This window comes from Chiloscyllium plagiosum, chromosome 27 (assembly GCF_004010195.1).
Source record: "Chiloscyllium plagiosum isolate BGI_BamShark_2017 chromosome 27, ASM401019v2, whole genome shotgun sequence".
In the NCBI taxonomy this organism is placed as follows: Eukaryota; Metazoa; Chordata; class Chondrichthyes; order Orectolobiformes; family Hemiscylliidae; genus Chiloscyllium; species Chiloscyllium plagiosum.
In genome coordinates, this window is record NC_057736.1 from 18,224,328 (window position 1) to 18,246,029 (window position 21,702).

The 21,702-nt window shown below is 41.6% G+C and overlaps 1 protein-coding gene across 1 annotated transcript in view; it reads left to right on the forward strand.

Moving 5' to 3' along the window:
* Nucleotides 1–1,612: 1,612 nt before the first annotated feature.
* Nucleotides 1,613–21,702, forward strand: part of LOC122563615 (arf-GAP with SH3 domain, ANK repeat and PH domain-containing protein 2-like) — a 78,106-nt gene continuing 58,016 nt past the window's right edge. Inside the window, exons 1-2 of the mRNA XM_043717576.1 lie at nt 1,613–1,928; nt 19,912–19,984. Of these exons, the coding sequence (XP_043573511.1) occupies nt 1,803–1,928; nt 19,912–19,984 (199 nt within the window). The 5' untranslated portion in view covers nt 1,613–1,802. The remainder of the gene's footprint in view (nt 1,929–19,911; nt 19,985–21,702) is intronic.

Consider the following 21,702-nt stretch of genomic DNA (forward strand, 5'->3'; position numbering starts at 1 on the left):
ACTGAAATCCCTCAAGTACATTCCATCCTGAAACCCACTCCCTAATATTGGATACAACTTCCACATCACGCCCCCCACAACCTCATTAGATTCCAGTCTAATAAAGACATATAAGGCTCGTTTCCTCGAAAGGAAATATCAAAATATTCTTAAAGTGGAACACGTGTTATTTGGTGTAGGAAGATCATTCCAATTTATAGTATTAATCTAAACAGTGAGAGCGGGACAATGTAGACACAGAATAGTGAAAGTCAAACGCAAGAACTGATTGCAGAGAGCCGATTCTTGGAATGGTTCGCTCTTAGAGATTTAAAAACAAAACAGGCACTGAAATTTTATGTACGGTAAATAGCATAAATGCAAATAGCATAGGAGTCTGTGGAGTGTTCTGGCCAGACTGGGTAGCGTTGGTTATCGGTACACCTCGCAGTCCACGGCTGGATCCCACTATCCTACCCTCAAGTCGGCATCCAGGAAGTTCCGGGTGGTCTAGTTTCCTCTACCTCCCTCCACAACCCCATCTGATTTCCCGCTATCATACCGAGAGATACTGATGTTAGGAAAGGCGATTCATTAAAACCAAAGTAACATAACAACACCACTGTGATGACAGACACATCCAAACTGCAAAATATTGAAGAATTAGTCACGGCAATTAAATTATGAAACTGCGCTGCGAGTCCAACAAAACTCCCCACACTTCCGACAAGACAATGAGAAATTACCAAGGGATATACAAATGTCAAGCTTCATTTGTTGCATTGTTTGACATACTGCATCCTTGCAATAAATCCCCCCTTCAGCTCTCCCGGTGGCCTGGAGTGTACTAACTGTGGCCCCAAGCAGAACAGAGCTGCTTTCAGACCAGATCCGTGTTCAACCAGCCCCAGTCTCGAACTTCAGTTACTGAGCAACACATAGCGTGGCACAGTGGAATAAAATTCACCTTGCGTCAGGAAAAGGGGGAGAGGAATCAGTCAGGGCTCCTGCACTTGACTGTTATTCGGGGATAACAGTTATCTGCAAAGAATCAACTAGGTAAGAATAATGACTGCAGATGCTGGAAACCAGATTCTGGATTAGTGGTGCTGGAAGAGCACAGCAGTTCAGGCAGCATCCGAGGAGCAGGAAAATCGACGTTTCGGGCAGTTGCAGTAGGAGTTGCAGTGAGATTCTTGTGGAGAGAGGAGGAAAACTTCTTCAAGACAGGCATCCTTGCAACAGGATTCGCAGTAGGGTTAAAATCAACTAGGTAAAAACAATACCTGCAAAGAATCAGGCTGTGATGCCTCCACAGCTGAATAGCTCCGCGTGTGGGAGTTCTGCAGACCCACTTCCTGAATAAGAAGGTCCACCCTGATGAGAAGAGGCTATGTCGGGAAATAAAAAAAACTGGAAAGAAGGGAGAAGAATTATTTCTGTGAATGTTAATTGAAAAAAAAGAGGGTGATTTAAAAGAAAAGTTGATGCCGAGGATCAGAGATGCAGACATGGATACAAGAGGGAAAGCATACTCAAAAATAGAGCGAAAGAAGTCCCAGATTTCCTCCTCCCTGGCGTGTTCCTGCGCGGTACAGTGTTGCTTTAAATTGTATCCCAGTCGAGCCCCACGTGATTGTGCCGAAGAGTTTGATACAAAGTGACCCGCAGCTGAAATTGACTCGAGTGAACTCGCTGCTTGTAACTTTCACTCATTCAGCCTGCGCTCCCACTGCGCAGGATAAAACTGTTGTGATCTTCTATTTTCGTGAATAAAAGGTATTGGATTTCTTTTTTTTCCTCCCCCCCACCCCCAAGTCAGGATGCCGGAACAGATCAGCATCTCCGAGTTTGTGAGTGAAACTTTGGAGGACATCAACTCGCCGATCACCTCCAACTTTACCTCGAAAATGATGAGCTGCAGGAACACGGTGGCTGCTCTGGAAGAGGTCAGTGACTGTAAAGTGGCAGAAAGGGGATTTGAAGAAAAGTACCAGGGCACACCTTTTAATCTCACAGGATGTTACTTTGTTAAGTGCATTTTCGGCGCAGCTAATGATTCGCGATTCTTTGTGTTCCTACAACGCCTGGATTTTACTGGAGTTCAGTTGGGAAGCACTTTATTTCTCCCGTATCATGTCCCTCCTTGTGCATCAGCAACAAGGCCTCTAGTAATCATTTGTTCTGTAAAAGTAGGCAAAAATGTCTTCTTGAGCAGGTGCCCGTCTAGGGAAACTTGCATGTTGCTCTGGGGAATAATGGCAGAGGGAGACGGAGGAATTTCTGAAAGCTCTTGTTACATTTTGAACTGTCTGTGCGCGTCTTCCCCCTTTCAAGCGCCTCCAGCTAATGACCGTGAGGCTGATCTCACCTTGTTTATAAACAGAGGTGAAGTCTTCCTGTTTTGATGGTATGTTATTGTTTTCAGCGATCCCTCGCGGCTCTCCAACATTCCCCTGATTAGTCTTGACTTGACGTGTGACCTTGTCGCAGGGTTAAGCGACCCTTGGAAGGGGGTGGTGAGTATCGCTTCTCAACACCCCCCACCCCCCCAACACACACACATATGAATTGGCTCGCGCAGACAGCTGCCTGATTTGCCTCCCCCTTCAGAACAGGTAGAGGCTATTCAGCCCCTCGAACCCGTTCTGTCATCCATTCGATCTGTATTGTAACTCTCTCCGCCCTCCTTGGTTCCAGATCCTTCAATACTCTCCCATGATGAATCTTGGGTTATAGTGTTTTCCAGCAGCATCTACTTTATTTTGGCGGGGTGGGGCTTGTCCCAAATTTTCACCAGCCTCCGTGTGAAAAAATGCTCCCTGACATCGCCCCTGAACAGTCTCGCTCTAATATTAATGTCCCGTCAGCTGGACTTCCCCACCAGACAGGGTTGTGGGCCGAGTGTTGAGAAATTGGGGTTAGAATATTTAGGTGGATTTTTTTTGACCGTACAGACTCAATGGGCCTCTCCTGTGCTGTAGATCACCAAGACTGGATGGCTATGACCCTCTTTGCCCTATTGAAGCCTTGGATGATCATTCTGTGAGGGGGCAGTGCCTTTGCTAATTGAGGCATCGTGAGGCTTTGAAACTTGGAGCCAAAGGGTGTGATCAGTGAATGGGATGCTGTAACTGCAGCTCACAAGATAAATCCCATCATTGGCAAGTTGCAAAATTGAATTAAATAAATCTGGTAGTTCTTCCTGGTCAACATGAGAAGATGTTGTTAAAAACTCAATAAAGGTTCTTCAGGGCAGGGAACAAAGTGACCCTTAATGACTCGTGCTGTTGAAGACTTTCAAAACATAAGGGGGATAACATTAAAATGGGAGCTTTGCTATTTATGAGTCAGTTTAAGCATCAGATTCCTGAATAAGGGCTTTTGCCCGAAACATCGATTCTCCTGCTCTTCAGATGCTGCCTGACCTGCTGTGCTTTTCCAGCACCACTCTGATCTTGACTATTTAAGGGTCAGGTCCATCCGCAGTATCATTGTTCATTTATTTATGTAATAAATACGAACATGCTGGGGTAACTTAGATCTGAAAGTATTTGTGGAGAGAGAAACGGGTTAACATTTCAAGCCCAGTATGACTTCTTCTGAGGAGTCATATCAGACTGAAGACATTAACTCTTTCTCTCTGCACAGATGATGACAGATCTGCTGAGTTTCTCCAGCATTTTCTGTTTTGTAGATTTCCAGCATCTATTAAATTTTGCTTTTATTTCCTGTGTTAGTGAAATACAGAGAGTCGTCAGTATTTTTGACAGCATCATTACCAGCTGATAATCTCTTAGATTTGTGATAATATTTACTGGCAGACTTCGGTAACTCAGCAGTTGGAATGGTTCCTTTGGTTAACATTAAAAATCACAGCACCAGGTTATAGTCCAACAGATTTATTTGAAAGTACAAGCTTTCCTTTGCTTAAGGCATAGCAAACCCGGCTGTGGATACTCTTCTTGGTTAACTAACTCCCTGCTGGGAATGCAGGCATAGTGGGTCTGGGCTCAAATGATCACGTAGAATCAAGCAATCAATGAATATTCATTGTCTTTGGATTGCATGTGAAAATTAGGGTTCTGGATGAGGTACTGGAGAATTATTACCTACCAGTCTTTATTCCAGTTAAAAATGTGATAAGTTCAAGAGCAGGGGCAAGTGTAAAACTACCAGCACAAATACAGCTGAAAGACAATCATTGACTATATTCACAATTTCTATTTATTTATTCATGTATAAGTTCCTGTGTCCACATTTACAGTGAGAACTGTTCATGTAAACTTGTGTGGTGACATTTACCTTTTTTCTCCAAATCCAACCCACTGGTTCCCTGTGAGGTTCTGCAGCACTGTCACTGGTTGAAGAGTGTAATTCCAGTGTGACATCTTTATATTATATATTAGGTTAAAGGGAATTAAAATGGAAATATAAAAATAAGAGCTGACTGTATAGATGTAGACTGCCTTTTTAAAAAAATTAAATCTAGTCTAATTACTACTGCCCTTTGGTCTGATGCAATCTGAAGAGCACACTCAATGTTGACTCTCATTGTGAAAGCTTGACTGCACATATTGCGAAAGAAAGAGTAATCACATGGCTCTATCATGACTATGTGATGAATATATTTCTGATGTGTTTGGGTTTCAGTCGTGGGAGCTCTCATGTGATGCCTTCTGCTGGGGATTTTGCTCCTGAACATCAATGATTCTATACTCTCTCTGTAGCGTTGTTGCAATATGGTTTTCATAGAATCCCTGCAGTACAGAAGGAGACCAGTCAGCCCATCGAGTCTGCACCAACCCTCTGAAAAACATCCCACCTCCCTATCTCCATAATTCCACCCAGTTTATTCTTAGCATTAGCGAGGTAAGGACACCCAAGGAAACCCAAACATATAAATAGAAGGCAGGAAACACCAGCAGTGCTTCATCCGGAGGCTCACTGAAGATGTTACCTAGTAGAGTGCCAAAGCGTCTGAAAATGAACCTTCCAGCTCAGCGAGCAAACCTACATCCATTATTCTTGCGATGACTAATCCACCAAACCTACACATCTCTGAACATTATGGGCAATTTAGCATGGCCAATCCATGGAACCTGCACATCTTTGGATTGTGGGAGGAAACTCGTGCATCTGGAGGAAAGCCATGCAAACACGGGGAGAATGTGCAAACTTCAGACAAACGGTCACCCAAGGCTGGAATTGAACCTGCGTCCCTGGTGCTATGAAGCAGCAGTGTCAATCACTGAGCCACTGTGCCATTTTGCTTTGCTTTAGGGGGTAGTCACTGTTGTAATGTAATGAAACATATCTACCAATTTGTACAAAGTAAGCTCCCACAGACAGCAATGTAATAGTGACCAGATAGTCAGCTTTGGTGACAGTTGGACGGATAAATATTAGCAACCCTAAGTGACCTCCTCCTTCACTTCTTTGAATTAACCATGTTACGTCCACTTGAGAGGATTCTATGTTTAATTTCCCATATAAAAGACAGGAACTCTGTGCAGAACTTACCCAGTAATGCACAGGTTGTGTCGGAGATTAGGTTTGCACTTATGTCTGTCAGTTCTGAAATTGTTGTGTAAATTTGAGTTGATGCTTGTTCTGTTTGCAGAGTGAAGCTTCCTGTGTGAAATGAAAACACATTAATAGTGAGGGTTGTTGTGAATACAGGCCTAAAGAAAGGAAATGTTCGATAACAGTGTATATGAAGGAGAGCAGGAGCAAGATGACCTGCCTTCTGTAGTGTTCTCTTCTCTTGTGAGAAAGGTTTCCCATTCACCCTGGAGCACACAGGCTGAGAAAAGCTCACTGGCAGAAAATTGCACGAGGGGTGGATTTATCCAATTTGAACCTCTTGTATTGAGGCAGCTGGTTTGTGCTTTTCTGAAGGCCCTGATCTGGGTATGGCTCAATAGGTGATTGGCGGCCCTGGCAGTACCCCACCAAAGTGTTCAGTCTTCATCTGCCACCGGAAAGTAGGAGTAGCATTGTGTCCTATTTGACCACAGAAGGCATCACTGAAATGCTTCATCTCCTGTCCTCACCTGACAATGCGAATCTACACTTACAGGACAGCAGTTGAGAATGGGGACTTCCTTCTTCCAACCCCAGTTCCCCAGCACAAGAGTTGTCAAGGCCAAAATTCTGCTTTTCCCACTGCCTAAGCTGAGGCGTAGGTGTGTCGGTTGCTTGCTTTACCAAATGCATTTACATGTCCACCTATTCAAGTCTTTGATCTTTTGCCATTGCTTCCTGTTACAAAATGGGGCAGGGCTTCAAGTGTTGAAGGGTTGTAATACACAGCGAATTTGGGCCGGTTGGGGCAAATTTTGGGACGTAGGGAAAGTGGGAAAGAGAAGACAAATTGTCTTTCGCACCACCGCAACAAGCCAACTGCATAGCACCATGAGATGTAGCCAGGAGCTGGTTAATTGCCTGCTGCCGCTCATTTTTATGGGCACACTAGGGTCAAGAAAGGAATGTGAGGGGAGAGATCGAGAGGTGAATAAGAAATGACTGAAACTCCAGCTTCCTTGTGCTGTTGATAGTGTGGGACTGAACCTAGAAACCGACTAGAGTTCATCCCCAGCTGGCCTGGGATGTGGGTTATTGGCTGTCTAAGAAGAGAAGGTTAATTCTGGGGAGACAGCAATGTGTAACACAGAGAGAAATCAGAGTTGTTGAAGAAAATCTGCAGAGAGCATGTAATGAAACCTCAAGGAATATACGCAGAGAGCAACCCTCGTTTGTACACCAGTTGGGACACAAAATTAACATCAAGACTGATTTAAGCTGGAAAAAGGAAGAAAAAATCAATCTGGGTTCATGTTTCTATGTGCTATGCAGTGATTCTTGCTGGACAGAGTTCATATGGAGCTGATGATGATGAATTTAAACTTGGCTGCAGAAGGGCAGGTTAAGTGGGATATGAAAGAAAGGAGTTGCATTTATATAGTGCCTTTTACAATTTCAGGATGCTTCACAGATCACAAAATGTTGGAGGAGGCCTTCAACTTGTGTAAAGATTAGAGGGAGGAAGGGAAACTGCTTCACACTGGTCTTTTCCATGGAGTTAGATCCGTATGAGGTTTCAAAAGAGAGCTGGTTACATATTTGTGAGTAATGAATTTACAGTGTAACGGAGATGGGGCTTGGGAATGAGACTAGCTGGGTAGAGTAACTGGCAGGAGTAACTATGACTCTCTTAGATGGGTCTCCTATGTGGGTTTCCCAGGCTGGTTGTCACTGGAGCTGGCTTTGTATGTATTTTGCCCAGTGCACTGTTGGCCAGACCCCCAATAGGCCTCATCAGAAATAGCAACAGGCCCTTTTTGGTTATGGCTGGAGAAGCTTTGTTGCCTGGTTAAATCGATCAATGTGAAGTGCAATTGACCACCTTCAGTTTTGGGCTGTGGTGGATAGTATTGTATATTCCCGAGAGAAAAGCTATGAGATGGCTATAGGTCCGTGTGGATCCGGGGTTTGGCCCTATTCAAAAAAACAAGCAGAAGTGGCGGTTGACCCCAAGAGTGTTTCTAGGGCGACATCATATACAGGCTGATTGAGGTGTTCTGGTGTGAAAAATGTCCCTGCGAGGTGTAGTGGCAGTTTCGTGTGTTAAATATTGAGTGCCATTTAACATCCATTATTTGGTCACCTTGGCTGGATAGAGACCTAACGATGATGACCACAATCTGTGTGTTCTCAGTCTGGTTGTTAGGCGTGAGGGCTGAGATCCATAGAGATGACCCATTACACCCTTCGTTGGATGGCCTCCCCAATGGTTGGGCAACACATCAGATGACAAGTGGTATACCTGGCAAAAGTGGGTACTGCAGATGATGGAGATTAGAGTCCAGATTAGACTATTGCTGGAAAAACACAGCAGGTCTGGCAGCATCCGAGGAGCAGGAAAGTCGATGTTTCGGGCAGAAGCCCTTCATCAGGAATGAGGATATACCTGAGTGGTATAACTGGTATGGTGTCCGGTTGGTTCCTGAATGTGGGTGAGAGCTGTACTTGTTGGGCCTGTGCCGCAATGACCCGTTGGACTGTCATTATCCATTCCGCTTAACACTGGTTTGGTCAGCTGATAGAGGTCTTCCGCACCTTGACATGCGACGTTAAAAACTCGGACAAGGAACGCCAGTGTACCAAAACAGCCAGTAGAAACATGATGGATTGAATGGCCTCCTTCTGTACTGTGAAATTCAATGATTGTAAACAGCAACCTCTGTGGGGCTAGCTGAGGAAGGATGGTTAGCACAGAGGAGATGAGTCATGAGTATTCTGGGAGGCAAAGACTGAAAGAAATCTCTTCATGTAGTTGAAATCCAAACATGATATTCAGCTTCACAATTTTCCTATGTGTTAGTTCATGTTTTTCCAGATAAACAGTGGAATAAACCTCAGACACACCTGTCTAGTACATTTGAACAGAGTATAACTGTTTGCTTTCCAAATATTTAAAATCCTTTAACTTTTCCAGCTTGTGTATTAAGCCCAGACATAACACGATTAGCATATTTAAAGGCAGAAATGCCAATACTTAAAATAGTCATGGAGGTATGATTTGGGACAACACTGAGCTCAACAATACAAGACAACTGAATAAATATTACATCTGACTTACAGAAATTATCATTTGTGAATAAGTCTTAAATCTTTTGCATTTCACGAGGCTTTCATGTCCAGCCGCACAGTTCATGGTTTCAAGAAGTCTCAAATACTTCACAGTGAATAATGTACGCTCAGTATTTTAATAATTTAACTAACTTGCGCACAGCATGTTCTCACAAACAGTATTTTTTAAATACAAGGCAGAATTTGCATTAATGTAACACTCCTCACAACCCCAGAATGTCCCAAAGCACTTTGTAGCTAACTTTGTTGAACTGTAGTCACTATTTGTAAAGTAGAAAATGATAATTAGGTTTTGTGATAGAAAGATACATGTTGGCAAGGTACGTGCTGTTCAAAATAGCATGGCGTGATTTTTCTTAAATGTGCCTTCAAACAAATGGCAGCTTTGACAGCACTGTACTCCTTCGTATTACCTTCGTCTGTTCAGGTTGTGTATTGAATCCTCAGCCTCCTGATTTGCAGTAGAGTGTCGCCAATGCAGCTGTGGCTGATGCCAATTAATTTAATGGTGCAATTAATTACAGCCTGGCTGAAAAAATATACAGCACGAACAAAGTATCAATTGAGTTAACACAATTAAGCAGCGTCCACCAGTAAAGAACAGAACAACTTACAAATAATGGGACACATCATGCTGGAAAAGTAATGGATGTGTTGATGATGCACATCGGTATTTAATATGCAATTAACCAACAAAAGTAGGAATTCAAATATGTTGAGTTATGGATCTCTGCTGCCTGATTTCTGCCTTTTTGCTGTTTAATTCAGTCAGTCAGTGAGGTCATAGTGTGCAGTGTTGCACATCCAACAAATTACACAGAAAACTATATTTGACCTGAAAGGTACAGAGAAAAAAAAATAATTATGCTTCAAGCCTCAGCAAAGTTTCCCTTAATAAATTAAACTCTCTGGATGGCTCAGTGGGTAAAGGCATCTTGTTGCCTCTGCACTCCTCAGCACTGGGGGAAGAGCCAAGTCAGGTAGGATTTTTGTTTGTGATCCTGGTGATTTCCACTGAACTGTGCAGCTGTGAGTTGAAAGTAGGCTAGTGCTCGACTGTGATGGTTTCAAAAGCAGGACAATCCTACTCCTCCCCATTTCCCAACACTTCCAAATGGGTCACAATATCAATAACACTGTACCCCAGCCAAGTTCCTATCCTTTAGGTGAGAAGAGGGGACCATTGGAGTACCAAAAAAAAACTTATTTGACTCTTACAGCACAGAGGACAGGAATTTGAGGCATTATGCTTGTGTCAGTACCTTTCAGCTGATCCATTAGCCCCACAACCCTTCGGTTTCGCCATTGTCCCTGCAATTCCTTCTTCTTCAAGCATCTGTGCAGTTCCCTTTTGAAAGTTACTATTGATTCTGCTCCTACCACCCTTTCAGGCATTGTGGACATAATCATAACTTTAGCTTTGTACTTTTTCCCCTCCTCATCTTGCCCCTCTCTCAGTTTTGCCAAATATCTTAAATCCATGTCATTACCAATCCTTTCGTCAATGGCACCAGTTTCCCTTTATTTCACTTTTCATAATGCTTCATAATTGAGAACAGCCCAATTAGATCTTCCCTCTATGTTCTCTGATCCGAGGGGATAAATTCTAGCTTCTGCACTCTCCAGATAGCTATACATTGAAATCATTCCTTATGAAACATGATCTCTACTTAAGAATTCCCATTATATTTACTGCTATGGAGAAAAGGTCTGGTCAATGTTTGATTTTTATTCACTATGCCAGTTTAGTTTTGTGTATCTAGTGCAGCCTAACATTTTCCATCAACCTAATTCAGATTCCTTGTCTGCAAATTTTTACCACGCTTGAGTCTGGCTCCAATGGCACACTGATGCTTAAGAGACTTGACCACAAATGCACAAACTTGAGCATACAATTTTCCAAGTTTGGCTCCTTGTGGTCTTAATATCTGACTCTGTTTGACGTGTGCCATCCTTAGAGGGGGAGGAATACAAAATAAATATTTCCATACAGTTATGGACTTTTTCACTCATTCTGAAAAGTCAAAGCCAGAATTGGCCTGAAGGCTATCAGTGAATCATAGAAACTTACAGCACCGAAGGAAGTAATTCAGCTCCTTGTGCCTTTGCAGTTTCCTTGGAAAAGCAGTCAAGCTTAGTTCCACATCCCTTTTCTGCCTGTGACCCTGTTGCATTCTTTAACCTAATGTATCGGTCCAGTTTTAAATGTCATTGATGGATCACTGATGCCCGAGCAAGGTGATGAATGGTAGTGTGCTTCTGCAGGCATTTTACATCCTGTGTGATAAAGTTAGTTTCTGACCTGGTTGATTCTAAAGTTTCGAAAGATTTTCTTGAACAAACAGGACTGTTTTATTTTGTTAAAGAACAAGATTTTCTCTCCTCTGTGTCCCATGACAGCATTTATTAAAGGTTTTCCATGTATTTGATCCAGCAGAAAATATTTTTGGATAAAATTGAAATGTTCAGTGTTGGCAAGTGCCTTATAAAACCATCTTTCCCTCTGACAATAAATCAGTTTTGAATAATTGGTTTTACAAAAAACCTCTGGAAATTGAGAGTGGTTTTTATATCTTCAATGATTTGATATGTCTTGGAGTGCACTCTTTCTGAAATGTTGGTGGAAGCAGATTCAATACTCGCTGCTCTTTTCCAGCAGAAAATTGGATAAGTACTCGCATAATAAAAATTTGCAGAGCTGTTGGGGAAAGGGTTGCGGCGATGCTGCTCCTTTCAACAAGGTTATGTTGTCCTTTTTTTTCAAGAGGGGTTGTAAAGGCAGAGGTTCCAGTTTGTCTGGGTTTTGGCGTCTTTGCTAATGGCTAACAGATATTGCCCATGGCAACAATCAGGGAAAAGGCTTTTAGTTTTTTTTTTACACAGTTGTACAATGAAAGGGAAATGGCCACTTCTCCCAGTTGTGGGATTTCTTTCTTGTTTGGTTTAGTTTTTAACAGGGGACCCAAAGAAGCCGCTACAGTGTAAGGAGGTCCCATGCTGATTCTGTCTCTGACATCTGTCTTGTAAGAACCTGTGTTTGAATTTACCTTTTTTGCCAAGGGCTGTATTAATGAGGATGTTGCAGGAAATTGGAACAGCATCATTAAGTTACGATTGAGTCATTTGGGGTTTCACATAAGTTGTTCTCTATTCTGTTCGCTTTTGTTCGTATTACATTCAGTAGTCTGTAAATAAATCCTGTTTTTGTTTAAAACTGAGTGGTTTGACCAGCTGCATCTCTCTTGGAATATCAACCTTGCATCTGCTTAAAACCACTAAAAAAACTAGGATCTGGGCTACCTTCTGGAAATGTTTTGATGGTAACAGAGTGGAGGAACATGATAAATTGGCTAGCTTTTTCAAAGAGCTGATATGGGATGATGGACTGAATGGTTTTAATTGTATATTTTATATGGCTCAGAGGTGTGTATAGATGACAGTAATTTCCATGAGTGTAATAGATTTTATTCACGATACTTTAAAATGTCTGCTCCACATTTTACAATTTCATACTTTCAGCAGCATCTACAGTTGACTAATTTTGAATGTACACTCAAGCTTAACTAGTCGAGCATAGTGTGTGCCAGTATCAAACAGATTAATGTAATCAAACACAATGAATGCTATAGTTTAATTATTTGTTGCTTGATTGTACAAATGTACTCTGTCCTAGGACTTGTTGGCTTAGTGCTTAGCAGTCTTAAGACCTTTGTTGGACATAAGATATTCATACTTTAAAACATTCTATGATCTCTTCCTTGATATTCCTTACTCATAAAGGTCTGTGTTGTGTTGGTGTTTGAATGAGTGGCATTGGTTGGTGAGGGTATTACCCACATTGACTTGTCCTCCGCATCAACCTACACAACATTGTTCTTCAATGTAGTTGATTAAAGGTTGTCTTCAAAAAACAATTGTGTTTAAGTATTGACCTGTAGCTGAGACTTCACAGAACTATTTTCCATTAAAATTTGATAGCAAGCCAAATATGGAAGTTTTGGAATCAATCACCAAAAGCATGATCAAAGAGGTAGGTTTTATGCAAAGTCTTAGAGGAGAGAAGTGATGAGAAACTTAAAGAGCAAATTCAGACCTGGTGTTGAGCTGAGACCCTGACCATTGATGGTAGAGTGATTACTAATAGCTCAAATGTGTAGAAGTTAAGTCTTTACTCCCACCTCTAGTTTGCTAGCTTTTGAAGTTCCAGCTATGGCTTTACACTTTTCCATTTAACGTGGTTCTCCCTGCTGCCTTAGCTGTTAGCCTACATACACTTTTGAACGTGACTCTTTGTTTCTGGTTCCTTAGCTTGAATGTTGTAGGAACAAGAGAAGACCATGCAGCCTCTGCCATTCATCGCATTTAATTATATCCCACCTGATCTCCACATAAACTCTGTTTACTTGCCAAACATTCTTTAACTCAAAATAAAGTACAGATCTCAGTCTTGAGCTTCAATTGTCTCTGACATCCTTTGGCTTTATGAGAGCATGCTAAATTGATACAAACCTTCATGTGCAAAAGGTGATTTCCCTTCTCAGTGGCCTAGGCCTAATCTTAATGTTATATTCACTGCTATTCTGTTTTCTTCACTGGAGGTTAGTACTTTATTGTAACGTTGACCATGTCTTAGTAGGTAGTACATTTGTCTCTTGATTCAGATGTATTCTGGTGCTAGGTGAGAGATTCCAGCACAAAGCTCCAGACTGATGGTCCCAGTGCAGTTCTGAGGGGCTGCAGCACTCTCCCAGGTGCTGACTTTCAGATGAGACTTTAGACTGAACATCTATCCATCTCTTTGTGCGATTTGCAAAAGATCACAGAGTAGCACAACTTGAAGAAGACCATGGGAATTTTCCCCGGTCTCTTGGCAAATACTAGGAGAAAGTGAGGACTGCAGATGCTGGAGAATCAGAGTCAAAAGTGTGGTGTAGGAACAGCATAGCAAATCAGGCAGCATCCGAGGAGCAGGAGAGTCAACGTTTCGAGCATAAGCTCTTCATCCGGAGCTTATGCCCAAAACGTCGACTCTCCTGCTCCTCAGATGCTGCCTGATCAGCTGTGCTTTTCCAGCACCACACTTTTTGACTCTTGGCAAACACTTATCACTAACCTTGTAGAAGCTTACTGTGTGCACGTAGATGGTTGGGATTCTTATATTACAACTGTGACTGAATTTGTTGTAAAGTGTTTCAGGACAAGTAAGGTGGGAAATGTTAGATAAATGTAAGTTTTTTCTTTGCAAAAAGATTGTGCTGTTTAAGGTTCCTATTCTCTATAGAACAACACTGTAAAAGGTCTCTGAGGGGCAAGCTCTGCCTTAATAACATTATAGAGAGTAACTATTTCATATACCTCGTGATAGAGCATCTTAAAAGGTGGTTAAAACAAATTCTGGTCTCAATATACTCTGCTGAACCCATGATCATAGGTACCAATCTATGATGAATACTAAGTCAATATGAATAGCCTTAATTGGCTCTCCAACTCTGAATTGTAATGGTGTTGGGTAGTAGGCATTCTTAGGGTATGATGTTCCTGCATGTTTTCTACCTCTGAATAACCTACCAAGGTATTATCTGTTCACCCAACATTTACGTATGAACCCTTGTGTTCATATGGTAAGGCACCCATTTTAAATGGGTGTTGTGTCTTGCCTGGAAAGACTGCAGCAAGGAATGTCGCATGATTTCTTGTAACTGTGCAGTATAGATTGGAAAATAGCTCACAGCTGCATCGCTGCCTGATGTGACAGTGAGTCGTACTGAGAGAGTTTCAGTTGTGTGCAGAGCACAGCAAACCCAGCTGAGCTGCTGGAATTGGCTTAGCACCACACAGCCCTCTGACAGACAGGGGAATTCAGCAAAGGCGTTTGTATCTCATCTGGTTCCCAGAAACTGGAATGTTGTTTTATGTCTTCTTTGGTAGGGGAGGAGAAGTTGGTATTGACTTAAGCTGTCAAGCCCTCTCACTTGATTCATCATAGAAAAACTCAGGGGGAGGTCATTTGGCCCATCATTCATCTGCCACCAATTGACAGCTGTTACATTATCCGAATCATGATGAATCTGCTTTAGGGCAGTGAATTCCAGACTGTAACAACTGGCTATGTCATTTTATCTTCTCTGCCACTTGCTAATTATCTTTAAACCTATGCCCTCTAGTTAGAAATCCTGCTGCCAGGGGAAAAAGGGTTTCATTGTTTAATCTATCAAAGAGCTTGATTTGAACACCTTTTCTTTAAGAGAAATGTCCTGCAAATGAAGAAATTATGTATGTGAGACACTAAAAGACTACTATTGCCTTGAAACTGTACTGTAATGTAAATCAGAAGTGGGGGAGCAGAATAAAATGGAGCAGATTGTGTTACAAGAACAACAAATGCCTTTTTTAAAACTTGGGAAGTGGCTGTGGACAAAGGGAGGTCTGTATTGTTTTGTTGTTTAAATTTGGATGAATTCCAAGTTGATGCAATAGGCTGTAGCCAGTAATTCTTTATCTACGCACAGTAAATAATAACTGGATGTTGATTTGTCTGTCTGTTATGACAGCCATCTGTCCTTTACTTCTAAAAGCTATCCCTCATAGACGGATTGTTTTGTAGGTTTTGGTGGCCACTGTAGTACATTTCTAACTGTAGTCATTTCTTGCTGAAGCTTAGAGGGTTTTTATTTGACCCCTGCTGCACCCTTGCCTGACCTCTGAGGCATTCAGCAGGAGTTGCCGATTTCCAGTCAGCATTATGAACCCTGGGTGAAATCTTCCTTTCCAACTTTTGGAGATTTGTTATGACCAGTCTCCAGGTGAGGATCCCCAATTCCTTATGATCTTGGGCGTTTAGGGTGGAGCTGACTTCCCTTCTCTATTCATCTCCTTCCATCTGTTTGCAACAAGATTTAACTTTAAGAGATCCCATTGCTAATGGATGCCTGTTCCAATTTCAATGTATTTATGTTTTAAAAGAAGCCAAATTAACCAGCTTTTCTTCAGTTAAAGAGAGTGAGTTTGTCAGCTACTAAAATGTGACTCAGATTAGAAAAGTGAAGTGAGTAAAGAGTTGTACAAATCAGTCTTTACTTTGTCCTTGCTGAACATTGTGGCTGTCAAATTGTTAAACATCACGCAACACCTTTTTATAGTTGCGCTTAAAAATTTTTATTAACTTCTCCACCCAAGTCGAACACCGGCTCCTCCACATCATGACTGTTAAACCGGGTGATTTTGGATGTATTGACTCAGCAATTTAAGTAGTTGTTTTGGAGATTGAGCTCTGCAGATTAGCTGAAAGGTGTTGTCCAGTTTTATGTTCAAACTGTAGCTTCTCACTGGGATGTAATCCCAGCAATTGAGAAGGATTCTGTTCTTTTTGCAAGCTCAGGGCTGTCTAGACTAATCCCAGCAGTAACCTGGATAGCACACTTTCTCTAGGTCAGTAGTACTAAAACACCAAACTGACATGCTAATACTAGAACAGCAGGCAGTCACGGGAATACTAAATGAGTTTGCAAGCTCCAGAAGTGCAGTTAATTTTTAACTCCTCCTCTAGAGTTTTCTCCTGCCTGGAATAAATAAACATGTCTTTTGTTCCCCCAAAGATACTGTTCCCTCATGACCACTGTATGGGAAGAGAACTCACAGGTGATAGTTTTGGACAGTTTCTTTAGAAAATTCTCATGACTCTATTTCAGGTTCAATATTCCATGGTCTATCTCGAGGAAATGCTTTGTATGTCCTTTTCCATTTTGCATACAAAAGTCTTACTTAAATTCTCTATGCCCATAAGTAATTTGGGACAGTGATCCACTATCATGACAATGTACAGACCTCTCACTCCATCCATTGTGACGTCAGTTGATGCAAACTAAAGGCTTTAGAGCCATAGAGATGTACAGCATGGAAACAGACCCTTCAGTCCAACTTGTCCATGCCGACCAACTATCCTAAATTAATCAAGTCCCATTTGTCACACTTGGACTATATCTCTCTAAACTCTTCCTATTCAGAAACCCATCCAGATGCTTTTAAAATGTTGTAACTGTACCAGCCTCCACCACTTCCTCTGGCAGCTCATTCTATATACACACCACCTTCCCTGTGAAAAAGCTGCCCCTTAAATCTTTCCCTCACTTCAACCTTGTCTATTTACCCTATCCATGCCCCTCATGATTTTATAAACCTCTATAAAATTATCTCAACCTATTCAGCCTCTCCATATAGCTCAAACCCTCCAACCCGAGCAACATTTTTGTAAATCTTTTCTTTCATGTATCACAGCAACTTTCCTAATAGTAGGGATACCAGAATTGCACGTAATATTCCAAAAGTAGCCTAACGTTTTGTACAGCTGCAACATGACCTCCCAACTCCTATGGTCAGTGCACTGACCAATAAAGGCAAGCGTACCAAACACCACCTTCTTCACTATCCTCTCTATCTGCAACTCCATTTGTAAGGAACTATGAATCTGCACTCCAAGGACTCTTTTTGATCAGCAACCCCCACCCCAGGACCTTATCATTAAGTGTAGAAGTCCTGCCCTGATTTGCCTTTCCAAAATGCCTTTCTAAATTAAACTCCATCTGCCATTCCTCGTCCCATTGACCCATTTGATCGAGATCCCATTGTACTCTGAGGTAACGTTCTTCACTGTTCACTACATCTCCAATCTTGGTGTCATCTGCAAACTTACTAACCATACCTCCTATGTTCACATCTAAATCATTTATATAAATGACAAAAAGCTGTGGACCCAGCATTAATCCTTGGGGCACACCACTGGTCTCAGGCCTGCAACCTGAAAAGCAACCCTCCACCTCAGTCTTCTACTTTGGAGCCAGTTCTGTGTCCAAATGATTGGTTTCCTTGTGATCTAACCTTGCTAACTGGTCAACCATGAGGAACCTTGTCAAACGCTTTTCTGAAGTCCATATAGATCACATCCATCACTCTGCCCTCATCAGTGCTCTTTGTTACTTCTTCAAAAAACTCAGTCAAGTTATTGTTATGATGTGACAACCAAATTTGGGAAGGGGGGAGTCAAGAAGGTAGAAGAGATGGTATTGGACACAGGGGGTAATAGGTAGTGTCAGATATGGGGGTGAAAGAGAGAGATGAGGCTGAGTTGAGCCAAAGTGGGGAAAGTAGCCAAGAGAGATATCGGCCAGTCCTGAGTGAGTGGCACAAATTCCCTCTGGAACTATTCTACCCATTTTTGTTTAGTGACATTAGTTTTTTGCTTGGTTAGCTTTCAATTCTTAAGCGTTCGGGGAGAGGTATAATCAATAGAAAGAGGTAAAGGTGGCAACTTTGAACATAGTTTGGCTCCTGGTGATGAGCATTACAACTATGCAAATATGTAATTGAGGGACAAATCTGTGATTGGTTGCTTGCAGAAGTATCAGACTATCAGAAGTAAAACTAAAATACTTTTACAGAGCTTTATCGTATAATGGGATAATTGGCTTACATTCATTGAAAAACTGATGAGCAACATCCAGGGATGGTGGTCTTCAGGTGGAAGTGGAGATTGGATGTCTCATGGTGAAAAAGAGCCAGTTTGGGATAAGGAAGCTGTTAATCCTGACCTCATCAGATTAAATTGCAAGGGTTACTAATTTTGAGGGAAAACAATATGGAAGGAAAGTGCTGATCGGTAGAGGCATTGCTCTAGTCAATGATGACTGATAATTAACTGCTTAGCTTTGTTTATATTTTAAACCAGACAGGTTAATTCTGATTCATCAAGGTGTTGCCCTGTAAAATGAGGATAGCTGTCACCTATTTTGTTCAGTTGAAGGAGGTGCAGTGTGTGTACATCTATCTTCTGTTAAATAATACGACCTTTGTGTATTGATATGTAGCTTCCAGAATGTGCAAGTGAGCCATACAGTGAGGCCAACTGATGAGCCTGAATCGATTGACAATGTAATTCTTCTCACGCGCCAGTTTATTTAACCAATGCTGTCCAATTGCAGAATCACATCTAATGTGTGACATTAGGAATATGACATGGGACATTTGAGAGTTTTGCAAGTGCAAGCTGATGTGTTTCATTACAACCAGCAGAAGGGTATTTTGCATGATCTGTCAGTTTTTGGGAAATATTAACTGTGGATGCAGCTATCAATACAGCAGCACTGAAATTCAGTTAGCATCTTACCTACTTGTTTGATAGATGTCCATCTTTTTGGCTTGGCAGCAACATCCTGTTAGTGGCATAACAATACATGGGTCATATTAACAGCCTCCTCCTTGCCTTGGTTGGTAGTACTCTTGCCTCTGGATAAGGTTCAAGCCCTTCTTCAGAAACATGGGCACAAAATGCAGGCTGATGCATCCGGGTGGTTTTTGGACAAGTTGCTACATCAAGGCCCCATCTAGCTCTCTTGGATGGACATAAACATTCATGAAACTATTTTGAAGAGGAGGCCAGGGGAGTTCTGCTCAGTGTCCTGCCATATATTAATCTGTCAAACCAGCATCACTGGAAATATTCTGTGATCAGTTATAGTCATTGCTGTTTGTTGGACCTTACACTGTAGGCAAATTATTTGCCACATTTCCTATGTCTTAACACAAAATACACATCAGAAAGTACCAAGAAGTTAGGATATTCTGAGGTCATGAAAGATGCAATAAACTTAAATTGTGTGCTAAATCTGAGCGGGTGATTGACTATCACCTACACACGGACAAAGTTCAAAAATGAACATGGTTACCATGAGTGGCTTGTTTCTCTGTTGTAAATTCCATATGATAACAGTATAACAATACAGCAGTGTGATTTTCATCATATTTACATATTAGATTAAGCAATATACGTGTAAATTATCTGCCTTTTCAAATCTGGAGGCTTTGGATAAATGTTGTGCTTTGAGACTTTCTTCCATGTTAACGTTGTCACAAGGACTACTATTCAACTTGTAAAGAGCTCTGTTCAGACTGTACCTAGACTCCTGTGTCCAGATCTTCTTTTTGAAATGCAAGAATGACTTTTGGCCATTATTAATAGTGCTAATGAAAGCCACAAGATCATTTTGTCTGAGGAATGAGTGGATGAGTGGGAGGAATGAGAGAAGGGGGGTTGCTACTGAGTTTCTTGACTTTTCTTTTGCGAAGTCATGCATGGGTTCAATTCAGTCCGTTCTATTGAATGTATGCTTGTCACTATGTATGCTGTCAGTGCAAACTGATTCGGCTGTGTAGCTCTCTATGTTGCTGGCTCTGTTGGAAGTTTCCTGAGGAGTTGTGTCTTGATGGTACTTTTTTTTCTTTTAGTCGCTGGAAGCAGATCAGGCCATCCTACTGAAGATGAAGAAGTTGATTAAAGCCATTCACTCCTCTGGACTCTGTAAGTCACACACTCTGGCTAGGGTTATGGAGTCTCAATCCAAAAGAATTAATTCTTGAGACTCTATGATTGACTGAAGCTGTGCTGTGTGAGGGAAAATAATTCCCTCTGACAAATGTGGAATGGAGAGGGATGAATGGAGAATTTTGTGTGGTGGATAATAGCCTATAAAAGAGCTGCTTATGTGAGTACATTTCCAAAGATGGGAGAGTTATTAAGGCTTAGGCATTTCTCCTGCTTCACTAACTTGCCAGTTTAGTATGCGCGATGAACAGTGAGTTGTTCTAATTTACAAATGCACTTGAGGTGAATGCCAACCCAGATAGACATTACTTTTCTATTCAGTTTGTGTGTATATGCAGCTTCAAAATATTCTCAATAGGTCTCAGCAAAACACTAGCTAGTGGTGCAGTATCTTTTAGCACCCTCTCCTCCCCACCAATCGTTCTGCATGTTGCTGTTGGTTGTGGCCTACAGGATAGAATTCTCACTTCTGAGTCAGAATATTAGCCACTCCAGAGGTATAAGCGCCTAATACATTTGCAACATTCTCGCCATTGAAAGGAGTTCTGCATTGTTAGTGTCTTATTTCAGACAAGAATTAAATCAAAGCCTTGTTACCCTCTCAAATGGATGTAAATGGTCCCGTGACACTAGTTGAAAAAGAACAGAGAGCTCCCTGGTGGCCTGCCAATATTTGTTCCTAAACCAACATCACTTTATTTAAAAAAGAAACCAGATGATCTGATTATTATCACACTGCTGTTTGCAGAACCATTGTTCACAAGTGATCTGTGTTTTCTACAGTATCTGTACTTTTAAAGTATTGTAAGCTGTAAAACAAAGTGGGATATAATGCGGTCCTGAAAGTTGGACTATAAACTCAGAACCATGAATGCCAGCAGAGGTCGTAACCATAAGCAACAAAGGAGGCCTATCGTGTCTGTGTTGGTTCTATCTATTCCATCATTTTGCTTCTAACTCTGAATTTTCAGCTATGTCAATATTCATCCATGCTTTGTTTTTAATAAATAAAATTGCCTCTTCCTATATTGGAGCAGCCCAGGGTCTAACAAATCTGCGTCAGGAATTGTCCCTAACTCCACTCCACCTCGGTTTTGGCTTAAACTGGTGACCTGGCAATATTGAGTCTAAGGCTTTAGGAGATAACATTTGAGTCTGAGGCAAAGGTGAGGGCTCTAAGAATGTGAAATTCTGAAAACCCTCTGTTTACCTTCAACAGAAATGATTACTAGTTGATCATTTCAGCTAGTAATGAACTGATTAACTCAACATTGCTAGCTGAAATGATCAGCTAGTAATCATTTATGTTGAAATTAAACAGGGTTTAAATGAAGTAATAAGATAAAGAACAAAATAAGGAACAGAAGGCTATCAAATAGGGGAAGTGGCTGACTTCAACAGGTAAGGTGTCCACAGTCCTACTGGGTCACAGGACTGCTCTCTTATTAGAGAGGGAGAGATGCCTGGTGGTTGTTTAACCTGAACATCACTGTGCTTCAGGCTAAGGGGTGAGGTTGAGAAGGAGAATACTTCACGGTAACCTCAGCCACTGTTGCAATTGAATCCATGCTGTAGGCATCATTCTGCATCACACACCAGCCATTCAGCCAACTGAACTAAATGAGCTCCAAAAGCGTTTATCAGATAAAAATCCAGTCATTGATAAGACAATGGAAATATTACTCCCACCAAGT